General features: G+C 35.3%; 1 protein-coding gene and 1 long non-coding RNA gene across 10 annotated transcripts in view; one reads left to right on the forward strand and one right to left on the reverse strand.

The window, feature by feature from the left end:
• Positions 1–12805, forward strand: part of LOC126968104 (uncharacterized) — a 190732-nt gene that overhangs the window by 142377 nt on the left and 35550 nt on the right. The gene's annotated exons all lie outside the window — the stretch shown is intronic.
• LOC126968051 (protein sprint) overlaps positions 1–12805 on the reverse strand; it is a 331292-nt gene that overhangs the window by 42711 nt on the left and 275776 nt on the right. For all 9 annotated transcript variants that reach the window (XM_050812833.1, XM_050812830.1, XM_050812832.1 and 6 more), the window contains one exon: positions 1494–1824. In XM_050812833.1, coding sequence (XP_050668790.1) covers positions 1494–1824 — 331 coding nt within the window. The remainder of the gene's footprint in view (positions 1–1493; positions 1825–12805) is intronic.

Genomic DNA, 12805 nt, shown 5'->3' on the forward strand with positions numbered 1-12805 from the left:
TACACTAATCCCTCGGAAAGCATGGATTTTTTCGGGACAAAATGTAGCCCGTGTCCTTACCCAAGCTCTAGTCTATCGCTGTACCAAATTTCATCAAATTCAGTTCAGTAGCTCCGACGTAAACGCGTAACAAACAAATTTACATTCACATAAGTAATAGTTGTAGGTATTATTATATATTATCAAAGCACGCATAGTCGTTCAACAATAGTCTGAAAGAGAGCGTGTACCTACTTTATACTGGTAAGATAAGACTAAGACAAATTTAAAAAAAATCTTGAATACTTAGCACGTGTAAATCATTTCAGTGAAAGAAATATTTCTTTAAATTTAAATTTTGTGAAAATCCATTAATGTAAACGAAGACAAACAAAGTAATCCCTCTAAATATACGGCACGTGATGAAATGAGGTTTACATTCAATTTTTCCCTCATCTTAAATAAAAAGGCGACACGGAGACATAATCTCTCAACGCCCATCGACGTTTTGAAGAGAAAATTAAATTTCACGAAGAAAGACATACTTATGTAACATTACCCCGTCTTTCTCATGTTAATGGAAACAAAATGGGAGGAAGTTGAGAATTTAGACATCCGACAACCCGTATTCAGAATCGTACATACGAAAGCAACACAAATAGACGGCTAAATGCAATTTCGCTCCGTTATAACATTCGCATACGGTAGATAAGTAAATAACTGTTGAAAAAGAAACTTTGGCGAGACTGAAGCATTGAATCGTTCCGGTTCATTACTTCCAGTTCCAGTACAGTTTTGTGTCTGTTAAGTTTGACCTGTTGGTGAATTTGAGATTCTTGCGAAAGATTCGCGAATGTAATCAATGCTGCTAAGGCCGCTATCCCAAGAAATCGTCAACATAGCGGATAATTGAAACCATTTCTTGACTCTTTCTTTCAAAGTTTAGGTTTTTTTCAAAAAATAATTATATATCTACAGAATATGAGAATATCACCAAAATACCTCTAACTTTTACAGTTGGAGCCATGCTAATCATTCAATCGATATAAAAATTATACGAAAATTTATTAATTGTACACCAATACGCAATGGTTCCGCTCAATTCCTCAAGGCTATTGGCCTGGTCCCCAGCCTTAACTAATGTATAAAGGGAAATCAATATCATCAATAGCTTGTTACGCAATAGCCTTTGGCTGTTTCTTTGAGTTTTATTTGAGGGGCAGCCTGACGAAGTTGGGTGATCCCTATGGCAGCCAAACGCGATAAAGACACGTAAAGCAGTTGGAGCGCTCAAAGACGTGTTGCCATCTGTCATCAACGAAATGGATGCCGTCGAGGTAGTACACTTGTTTATTTTTACTCCAGAAAACAACAAAACAAAAATATAAAAAGATTCACCTTTTACTTAATCTCCACAATCATTTTCACCAACACTGAAACAAGCCACATGATTGTACGTTGATGATATGATCAAATATAACCAACTGTCTACACTTAGTGTTAATTCGGCTCACCTGGCTAAGACTGTCGCCCAAACTGCCATCCGTGTCAAGAGGTCGGAAGAGTTGATTAGCTTCCTTAATAGCCATCTCTCTTCTCTGTTTCCTGTCTTGTGCTTCTTTCATCGCTCTGCTCTGCAGCTTTTCGAAGAACTCTCGAGGTTTCATCGGCGGCGGCTCATCATCGGGGGGCGGAGGCGGTGGAGGTGGCAGTCGGGTTCGAGGCGAACCACGAATGAGTGATCTCTCATCGTCTTCTGTGGACCTCTCATCGTGATCAGAGTCGGAGCTTCTGCTGTCTCGACATCTGATGCCTTGCAGGTGCGGTTCTAGGAATGTTGCGTTTCTGGAACAAAATATATCGAATATAATTACGAATGTTTATATTCTGTACATTTTACAGTTGTTTTTAAAAAAAACATTGCTTTTTTTAAACCCAAACGATCGCTGGCAGTTATGTCGGCCAATGGTTCAGCCTACCTATCCATCGCTGAAATTCTGCCAGTGTTCTTGGTACACTTTCACGTAGTGATAGTTTCAAAACAAAAAAAAATGCAAATAAACATATTTGAGTGGCGAGCTTGATCGGGCCATGATAGGTTGTACCTTATTTTCAAATAAAATCATAATCATCTGAGAAAATTTAAAAACTGGGACTATTTCTTAACACTAACCGAATAGTAAGTAAGAAAAAGTGGGACCCAAAATTCCGATTTATTAGAGAATCCATCCCTTTCTATTAAAGTATCAGTTTATTAGATAGTACATCCTCTTGCACCGATCTTGCTCAAAGAGTCACAAATATTATATTTAAAAAACATATAACTGTACTCACTGTGATAATACACGGTGAAACTTTATGGGTATACTATGCTTTGAACCAAACATTCTTAGGTCATCTCTAATGACTTTGTGAAGTCAGAAATTAATTAGCACTAGGGAAGGGATGTTAATCCTTTTCTGATTCACGCAGTATATTATAATTAGACATCAGCGTCTTCTTAAGGCGACACTAAATGCCAGCGACCTTGAACGATATGAGCTGCCGGCCCGCCATCTATGTAACAAAGCCAATATTTTCAAAATTCTTGCGTGGAAAACAGTTTATATGCTTACGATCCTCGTTATTCATTATTAATCCGAATAAATGAACCTACACAAAAAAGTACAAGCTATATGAATAACTTTTCTGAGAGAAGTACCAAAAAAATGCGTCACGTCATGCCAAAAAACTTGTTTAACTTCAAAGAAAAGTGGTAGTTCAAAAAGGCTCGGCAGTGTTAACTATAACCAACAGCAAGCATTAGAAACCTACAAATAAGACTTAAGGATATGTGTAACAGGATTAAGTAGTGTTCATAGGTCGAAATGCTATACTTTCACCACAAAACTTGTCTAAAAACACCATGTTAACGTGTTTTCTGCTTACTCTTCGCCTTAAGTCTCACCATTGCAACACTACATTTATAATAGGTAATCTACAACGCACATGGGACAAGCTGACCAGACTAAATGGACATTAACAAAGATTTATTTCCGGAGCACGTCTGGCATCTCTTGTATTAATTAAAAACCTACGCTACGCCGACAACACGCATGTAATGAAATATTTTTCTACCTTACGTGAAATATTTGCAATAAAGCCGGAAAACTCGTAATCGTTACAACCAAAAAATATAAAATTCCCTTTAAATATTGCCTTTTTTATTCCAATGTTTGAAGAGCACATGGACGAGTTAATGTATAATAATCATAATATTTTTTATTATTTATCGAGCTGAGTTATAGAAATTTAGTTGTTACTATAGAACTAATTTGCTGAGTAAACGAAAACTAAAAATATTGATCTACTACATCTGTTTGATAGTCTACTAGAGCCGACTTTACCCGAAGAAGACTTCAATACCGGCAAAATTAAGTACTCAGCGTGCATAAAGATTTTTTTCACTTCAAAAAACAAAAATTCGAGATGTCTCCAGCATGAATCAAAAAATAATAACAACTCTCACGTTACGATGACACTCAATTTATCGGCAAGCGTTGGACGTTGCTTGTATGACAAGACACCATACTATAGACACCCGTTGCTCGTCGATCAAGGGCTAACTTCATTTTAATTAAAATCTGACGCCGAACAAAAGACTCACGACACTGTTTTGACGCTGCTTATATTTCATGTGAGTTTTAATGTTTAAGAGCTGTATAGCCGAGTGTTTAGCGATCCTATCTACTAAGCTAGAGGTCCCGGGTTCGATCCCGGTAGGTGCAAGCATTTATATGATGAATATGGATGTTTATAAGTATTTATGTATGTTTAAGTAAGTATATTGTATTAAATATATCGTTGTCTTGCAACCCATAACACAGGATATATATGCCTAATTTGGGGCAAGATAATTTGTGTAAAAAGTGTGATAATATATTATAAAATTGTTTATTTAGACACGCTGTTAAATAGATTCACCTGTATGTATGTTTGCTTGTAAGAGACTCATTTGGGCAATCAATTCAGACCACTTTAAGCGGCCAGATTTCGTTCAAACTTCGTAGATTTATCGAGGACCGATGACAATACATAATTTGATAAAATTGAATTTATCAATTTGCAAAATAACATTTTTGTTAATTTATATAATTTTCATGTATCGTCTATAAGGCGAGACTTTGTGTATTTTAAATTTAAAAGATTATCTTTAACCGATTCATCTAACATTAGGAAATTTTCGAATGCCAAAGAGAATTTAATTTAAATTTAATTTCAGAGTATTATTTAGTTTTTTAAAGTAGATATTTTTATTTGTTATAAAAAAGTTTGTGATCTCAATCGAGAAACATGTGAAAAAATAAATACGCGCGAAATATTTGACGACCATATAGCCTAGATCAGTGACCCTTCCTACTGATACTACCTATTATTGAAAAACCCATAAATTCTGAGCGGCACTACAACTGCGCTCGTCACCTTGAGACTTAAGTTGTCAAGTCTTATTTGCGTAGTAATATGACTACTATAGACTAGCTACGGCGCCCTTCAGACCGCAACACAGTAATGCTTACACATTACTGCTTCACGACAGAAATAGGCACCGTATCCATAATCTAGCCAGCATCCGCAGCAAAGGAGCCTCCCACTGGTAAAATGACCCTAGAAATATGGTTTTTCCTTATAATTGATTCCTTCCAAAGTCGTCAAAAGCAAGTGTCACCAGATGCATTTGACGACCAAAAGTCACAAATCAAACGACCGCGGTGATTACGGCGCGTGTATGACGTGCACGTGTCATTAATTATTCCTATGTCAAAGATCACCGGATGGACACAGGTGGGGTGGAAATGACAAGGAGATATTTATTTATTATATGAAAGGCTATTATTAATGAGCGTAGCGTAGAAGTTCATTATCCCTTATTCTACATTATAAAACCTACGGGATATTACCTGAAACCGAGACGAGCAAATTGCACTTTGCCCGGGGTTTTCTCTAAAATTGTACTATATATCATGTAGGTGTGCTTTATATTAAAACTAAAAAACACTATTAGGCTCTGTAAAATAAACAATTCTTTTGCATGTATTAAATTTTACAATAAATTACCAAAAAGTGTATCTGAATTATCAATAAATAAATTTAAATGTTTTATTAAACGCAGACTTATGTCGAGGGCTTATTACAGTATTGAAGATAACGTAAACGGTATTACAATATGGACTTAATAGTATTATAGTTGTTTTTTATGGATTATATGGTTCAGCCTTGTGTTGTTTCACTGGTTTGCATTGTTTTGAAAATATGTTTAAACTTTTATGTAATTAATATGTATGTATCTGAATTGTATTTTTTGTGATTGACGTTGACGAGCAGTCTTTTGATTTTATGTCAATAAAAAATATTTTGACTTTGACTTTAGAATACGCTAAAATGCATAGAAAGTGACTATTGTAGAACTTGATAGTCATGACAGGCCTTATGAGAAGGCTCATGGTTGCTCAGAGGGCAATGGAGAGGGCTATGCTTGGAGATTCCCTGCGAGATCTAATCAGAAATGAGAAGATCATAGCCCAAATGATTGCGCAACTGAAGTGGCAGTGGGCAGGGAACATAGTTCGACGAACAGATGGCGGTGGGGGCAGTAAAGTTCTCGAATGGCAACCACGTAGCGGAAGACATAGTGTTGGATGGACAATATGGACCGACGATCTCGTCAAGATCGCCGGAATACGTTGGATGAGGGCAGCGCAGGACCGATCGTCGTGGAAATCTTTGGGGGAGGCCTTTGTCCAGTAGTGGACGTCTTCCGGCTGATGATGATGATGAGTCGTGCTAAGTATCACAACACAAAAAAGGACTTTCTATTATCTAAACGCAACCACTATCATAACAGTCACATCAAAATATGATGTCAGTTCTCTAAAAACATACTTTACTTCTTCAAGGAAAAATTGGCAAACCTAACATTACCGCCCTTTCATTAGTGAACGCCTCATAAAGTGCTTTTTAACTCAAAATAAGTTCTAATTTTAAATACAAAAAAACAAAAATTTATCACTGAATATATAATTTTTTATATGATTTTTTCATTGTACTTTTTGAGCAAATAAAACGACTTATTTAGAATGTGTAATAATCTTATATTTAAAATTCTCGTGTCCTGGTGTTTGTTAGCAAACTCTTCAGAAACGACTAAACCAATTTGTATGAACTTTTGCATATCGGTCTGAAAATCGGCCACCATCTACTTTTCATAGCCCTTAATGATAAGGGTAACACCCTAAAACATTTTCTTTTTACTTTTTTTATATATTTTATTATAATTTAGCATTAAAAATACATACAACTTAATATTTTCACCCATCATAAGATAAATACCTATTTTTGTATCGCGATTTTTATATTATTCTGTTCCATTCACAGATCCGCAATAGGGTGTAAGATGGCAATCGAATTTAATAATTATTGTAGTACCGAGTACGATAAATTTTATGTACGATATATTTGGTAGGTCTGAGAATCGGTCGTCACCTATTTTTATACCCCAAAAATTTAACTATTGTTTTTTTTTATTACCTTAATTAGCAATACAACGTATGCTGGGTTAGCTAGTATAAATAAAATATTATGTCTTCACAATGAACATAACAAATCGTTCAAATCCCTTGAAATTAATTTTAGGGCCTTGTCCCATTAAAGTTGTCAATTACATTTAGCTATTAATTATTATTGGCTTTGGCTATTCGAATCAAATTTCACAATCGGAAGCATTGTTGACAAATTAGATTTTACAAACTGTCAGCACTGACAAAGAGGGACTTTCTTCAATGTCCAATATTACCTCTTCCAAAATACTTAATTTGTTAAAGAATTTTGAGCGTATCTTACTTTAATTCTCATTGGACTCAGGTGGTTTTCGTTTATTTCTAGCTTAGCTTAGCCTAGCTTGCTTGGCATAGCTTAGTTTAGCATTGCCATAGCTTAGTTTTCGACAACAACAACTGAAAACTTACTTAATATTGTAAGGTGAAAATTTTCTGCAACACATACACCAAGTCACTAATACACACACACCTACACATAACCATCACCCACACCAATTGATTTCTTTATCTAAATAAGTTGTCTTTCCTTAAGTAAGTTTTATTATAATATATTTATTGTTTCTATATCCTTTACATCATTACCATGTGCTTTGGGGGCTCGGTGAATTGTAGCACAGGTATTCGATACCTTTTTCAAGCACCGATCTCTTACAATTATTAAAACAATGTTTAAATATAGACTTTAATAAACGGTGTATACTATGTGATTGTGAGAGAAAATAAATATATTTTGAATTTAAATTTTTGAATTTATACTCCTGTCTCATAAAAAAAAGGATTGTGTGGTTTTATGAAACCACGGTTAAAGTGAAACTTTTTTCACATTACAGACATTTAACTAAAAAATTTTGGAATAATATTCCATTAATGGTATAAAATCGCTTTATCAATCTCACTTTTATACTTGGTAAATTGGAATGATAATCGGAAAAAATAACAACATTTACATTAAACACAGACAAAAACAAACAAAATAACGTGGAGCACTGGCACAAATGAGTCATAGTCTATACACTACACGGTCAGCTGCTGCGAACTATAGGCGCCGCCCGACCGTCACGCGACATGCAACACACAGATGAAAAAGTTTGAGATGATGTAATAAAAGTTTCACTTTAAAAAATTTAAAGTAAACTGCAAACAATTAGTCACTCACCTTTCGTACAAATAATAGAAACCATAGAGTAGGAAAAAGATATAAATAGTTACCTAGTACTCCAGTTTGGGTCAGCAAGAATAATGTATGTAATAAACCTGGTTGTAAATTATTTGTGTTGTCCTCTAGGTGGTTCCCCGGATGAACACTATGCCACTCATAACTGAGATGCGTCTATTTCACCGCTAGTTATAAAAGCTAATGATATGGAAACTATGATAAAGGCTTTGTTAACGAGTCTCGTTCTAAATTGTGTTATGTAGTTCATTATTCTCTAACCATTTGGTAAAAGAAGACAGTAGTGATAAATATTTTTATGCAGAATTAATAGATTGATCATGTTATGAGGGTAGTTGGAAGTAGATTACGAAATAGTAGAGATAGCGGATGACACTTCACTGATATTCAAAGTGAACAAAACAAAGTTATTTATGTTTAACGATGTAAACTATAATCTATCCGACATCGTGTACTGGTTAAGCGCTAATTACTTAATATTATATAGGAAAAAACGATATAAAATTTACAGTACCAAATGGCAAAAATGTAGATACGAGTGTTTTGTTGAACGGAGGGGTGATAAACTATATTAGTAGTGTAGTATTACTATATGTTATGAAAATCGTTGGAGCCGTTTCCGAGATTCAGATTATATATATACAAGAATTGCTCGTTTAAACATTTAAGATTATGTTTTTTGTTTTATTAAGTAAATAATGTTTTCTCAGTTCTCAACCTTTTTATTTTGTTTTATGTGTAGTTAATTTTAACGTCATATGTACATTACATATCATTCGACAATTTATGAGGTGTTCTTGTGATACTCCTGTGGCACATACAGCACATACCATAATATGGCCGACATGCTCGTTTGCCTTCATCTTCTATAAAAAAGCCGAGTATAAAGATGTCGACAACGTGATCCATAGATGAAAAGAAAAGACGCCTTAAGATACGGAGAGAGGGGCTACATTTCTGTAAGTATTCCTTTACTGCTTATGACATTCGTAAACTTAAAAGGTAACAATTGCGCGACATCCAATATACCGGCAAGTGTACAGATATTATCATCATCATTATCATCAGCCGGAAGACGTCCACTGCTGGACAAAGGTCTCCCCCAAAGATCTCCACGACGGTCGGTCCTGCGCTGCCCTGATCCAACGTATTCCGGCGATCTTGACCATATCGTCGGTCTTTCTTATTTGGGGCCTAACAACACTACGTCTTCCGGTACGTGGTCGCCATTCGAGGACTCTACCGCCCCATCTGTCCGTCGAACCATATGCCCTGCTCACTGCTACTTCAGTTTCGCAACCAACTGGGCTATGTCAGTGTCTTTGGTTCTCCTACAGATCACCTCATTTCTGATTCGATCTCGGAGGGATACTCCCGAGCTTCCTCCTAAGGCCCCTACTTAGCCACCACTTCTGCGTCCCGCATGTCATCACTGGCAACACACTGGTTAAAAACCTTCCACTTCAGACACTGTGTTATTTAGGACGAGAAGATTTTACGGAGCTCCCGAACGCTGCCTATCCGAGTTGTATTCGACGAGACAGACTGACATGGTGGCGCTTTCACTAAATACTTCAACGCTTGTACGTGCAGGTATAATAAAATAAAATTTCAAGAATGATAATAAAAAGGGGTTTAATCCTAGAAGTTATATTTTATATTCAGCTACGGTGTACGTAAAACTCCATCATGAATTCACGAGATTTTCAATGAAAATTATTGAAAGCACTCCTAAATGAGCACTGACGTGAAAAGTTTTCAGGTCAGATGTTAATTAAAGCTGTGCTTGAAAAATTCAAATGCTTATACAAGTGGGTTGATATAGTTTTGGTCTATTTTTAACGTAGTTTGCCTTAATTATAATAACTTCTACTTGAGGTTTTAAAAGAATATTTTAACCTACATTTTTATACTTAATTAAAACTGGCCAGTTTCTCTCCCAAGCGAAGTGAAACATAAAGTTCGTATTATTAAAAGGCTTTATATTTATTAGATTTTCTCCACGGAAATTTATCGTTGTTTGTTTTGACGTCTATCCGTTTATTTTCATGTGGTTTCTCTTCCATACATAATATATGGGACTTATGGGATTTTTATACAAAATAAATTTATTTTCGTATTACATACTTGGCTAGGGTACCATAATCAAGTAGTGACAAATATCGATTAACACAAATGAGTTCAAGAAAATATGCGGAAGTTCTTAACTCATAATATACTAGATAAATAAATAAATAAATAGGTATACCTATATACCTTAGACAATTTATACGTCTAAACAGACTCAAACGCTGTGAAAGCGTCAAAAATAATAGCGGCTAGCAGTAAGCCTCTTTTTTCAGCAACACACGCACACTAAAACAAAGTGACTGATGTATCGCGAGTTAAATACGTAGCTGTTATGCACTACTAGCCTAGCCTATTTTCATGCGTTGCCTAACAGCAAGAAGCTCTATGTAGAGGTATTAATACAAATTCAAATATTTTTATTCAAAATAGGATTCAAAATTACTTTATGAACGTCAAAAACTACCACCCATTCAAAAGAGACTGCCTCAGACCTGAGAAGACCGGGTGCTATTTTATAAATATATGGATTACAATGTAATATCGTAAATGATGTTAAAAGGATGGCGTTATTAAATCAATAAGAAAAAAGACAACATGTAAGGATATAACCCTATTAATGTATTTTATACTAATGCAACTCTCTCAAATCTGTGAATATTTCAGCTGCATAACTATTGAGACCTAAGAAATACAAGGTTCCCAAGGTTCAAAATCAAGAGACTCTTCCAAGTTCCTTCTGTAAAAACCAACCTGGGAGTTCAGGCACCTCTCGCTCGAATTCTTAGCGAGTACAATAAGTTAAACGATACCAATTCAGAACTTGATATATTCGGTGGTGGCCGGTCAGGTTTAAAGAAAGTGTTGTTGAACACTTACTCGTAGCTGGTACTCAATCTGCATTTGTCAAATAAGTAGTTTTTCGTTTATTTTTCGTCTTCATTATTTCAATAAGTTAAATTGATAATTTGTACTTTCATTTTTTATTTTGTTTTTATTATAGCTTAGATAGTATTAGTTCTATTTTTCAGAAGTAATTAGGGAGTATTTTTTGTAATGTTTATGTTCACCATAATTGTCGTATACTTTAGAACTACTAACTGTAACATTAGATTAAGAAAATTGTATTGTATATGATGTGGTGTGCTTTAATAAATAAATAAAATTAAATACAGACAGATTCACAGACGGAGGGTGAAGCATTAGAATAAATGTTAGCGTTAGGTAGTTGGATACGAACGTAAATAAAAGTTAATTAATGCCACAATTCGTCACAATTTAGGACACTTTTTGAGTGTCATTACACTATGTCTACTGTGGTCATTATGCGCGCAATCACAACATATTATTTGCTCCTTTGTAATGTTGGGTTTGCTTTAAAGCATCTTATGCAGCAGTTGTATAATAAGGGTCAAAACATGAGTGGTGTGGGTTGTGTACCTACTTGTCGTATACAATAATTTTTCTACGACTTGGTAATTTAATTTATTAAGAAACACACAAGTTGTCGAGTTGCCACTTAAATGGGAGGGAAATGTATCGAATACATAGGTGGCAAAGCAACAATCATGTTGCTTTGCCACCTATGTATGGCTGTGCCTATAATGGCTGTACACACGGAAAATGTAAAAATTACAGAAAATTAGAGATGAAATTAAAATGTTAATGTCTAATGATTAAAATATGGAAATATTATATACTATATACTACGTATTACCTTATATGTCCATGAACCTTATGTACTTAGGTAGATTTAGTTGTCTGTGGCACCAAAAAACTGCGCTTTTTTGGCGACATTATAGTACGTTAAAGGATACTTTTTTAGGCCAAAGAATATTGACCTTTTCAAAGACCCAATAAAGTAAGTTGTACATATTATAGATAAGTAATTGTGATTGTATAAATGACAGATAAAACTAGTAAACTCTGTAAGAAATAAACGATGCAGGAACGTGCAGTCATTAATAGATTGACAGATGACATCTATAATCTTATTAACAATGGAGATAGACGAACTCCACTCCGATTTAAGCAACTATTCGCTTTCAAACTTAGCCGGATTAAACACACACACACACACTCACGCCTTGTTCCCGTCGGGTTAGGCAGAGACAACAGAATGCCACTTGCTTCTATCCTTACAAATCTCACGCGCTTCCTCTACATTCATTACTCTTTTCATACATGCTCGCCGATTGCGGGTGCTTCGGACCTTTCCTATTCTCAAAGCGTTCCCAATTTGGTCGACAAATATTCTACGAGGTCTCCCGCGACCGATTTGCCCACACACACACTCTCCGGATTATACTTAGTCACTATATTGTAATTACTATTTCAAACTTATGTCAAATGACTCCACGTTTGATACTAAACTAAATTTCAATTTTTACGTATGCAGTCTCGCCTCTTATTACGTAGTATTAATATCCTCTTTGGGAATTACTTTACAACTACTAAGTAAAGACTGTTCATTTTCAAAACACATCAGTGAGGTGTATAAAGTGGCACTCAAGCTGTTGATTACGGCCACTTGTGTCTGTGACCGACGAGGTCCTCTTCATTATACCATTATACACACTTGTTGACAATCAGGCGAATTTCTGTAACGTCTCTCGTGTATTATTCCGATGATTATGGGATGTATTTTAAGTGGTAACATGAAACACGCACATGGTAGTTTGAAACATGATATTTAGGACAGTGTTAGACATTGCTCGATTTCAATATGTATTTGCTTGTGACATGATAATCATAATAAGGGGAATATACAAAAATTGGTCAACTTTTTGTCGTATTTTAAAAATATACACTTTTAACCGTAACTTCCTATGTCAGGGCAGTCATTTGATTGAAAATTTTGTGAAGACCAGTGGCAGGCTCCTTTGCATAGGATGCCGGCTAGATTATGGGTACCATAACTGCGCCTATTTCTGCAGTAAAACAGTAATAAGCATTACTGTGTTTCGGTCTGAAGGGCGCCGTAGCTAGTGCA

The sequence above is a fragment of the Leptidea sinapis genome, chromosome 14 (assembly GCF_905404315.1).
Source record: "Leptidea sinapis chromosome 14, ilLepSina1.1, whole genome shotgun sequence".
NCBI classification, from domain to species: domain Eukaryota; kingdom Metazoa; phylum Arthropoda; class Insecta; order Lepidoptera; family Pieridae; genus Leptidea; species Leptidea sinapis.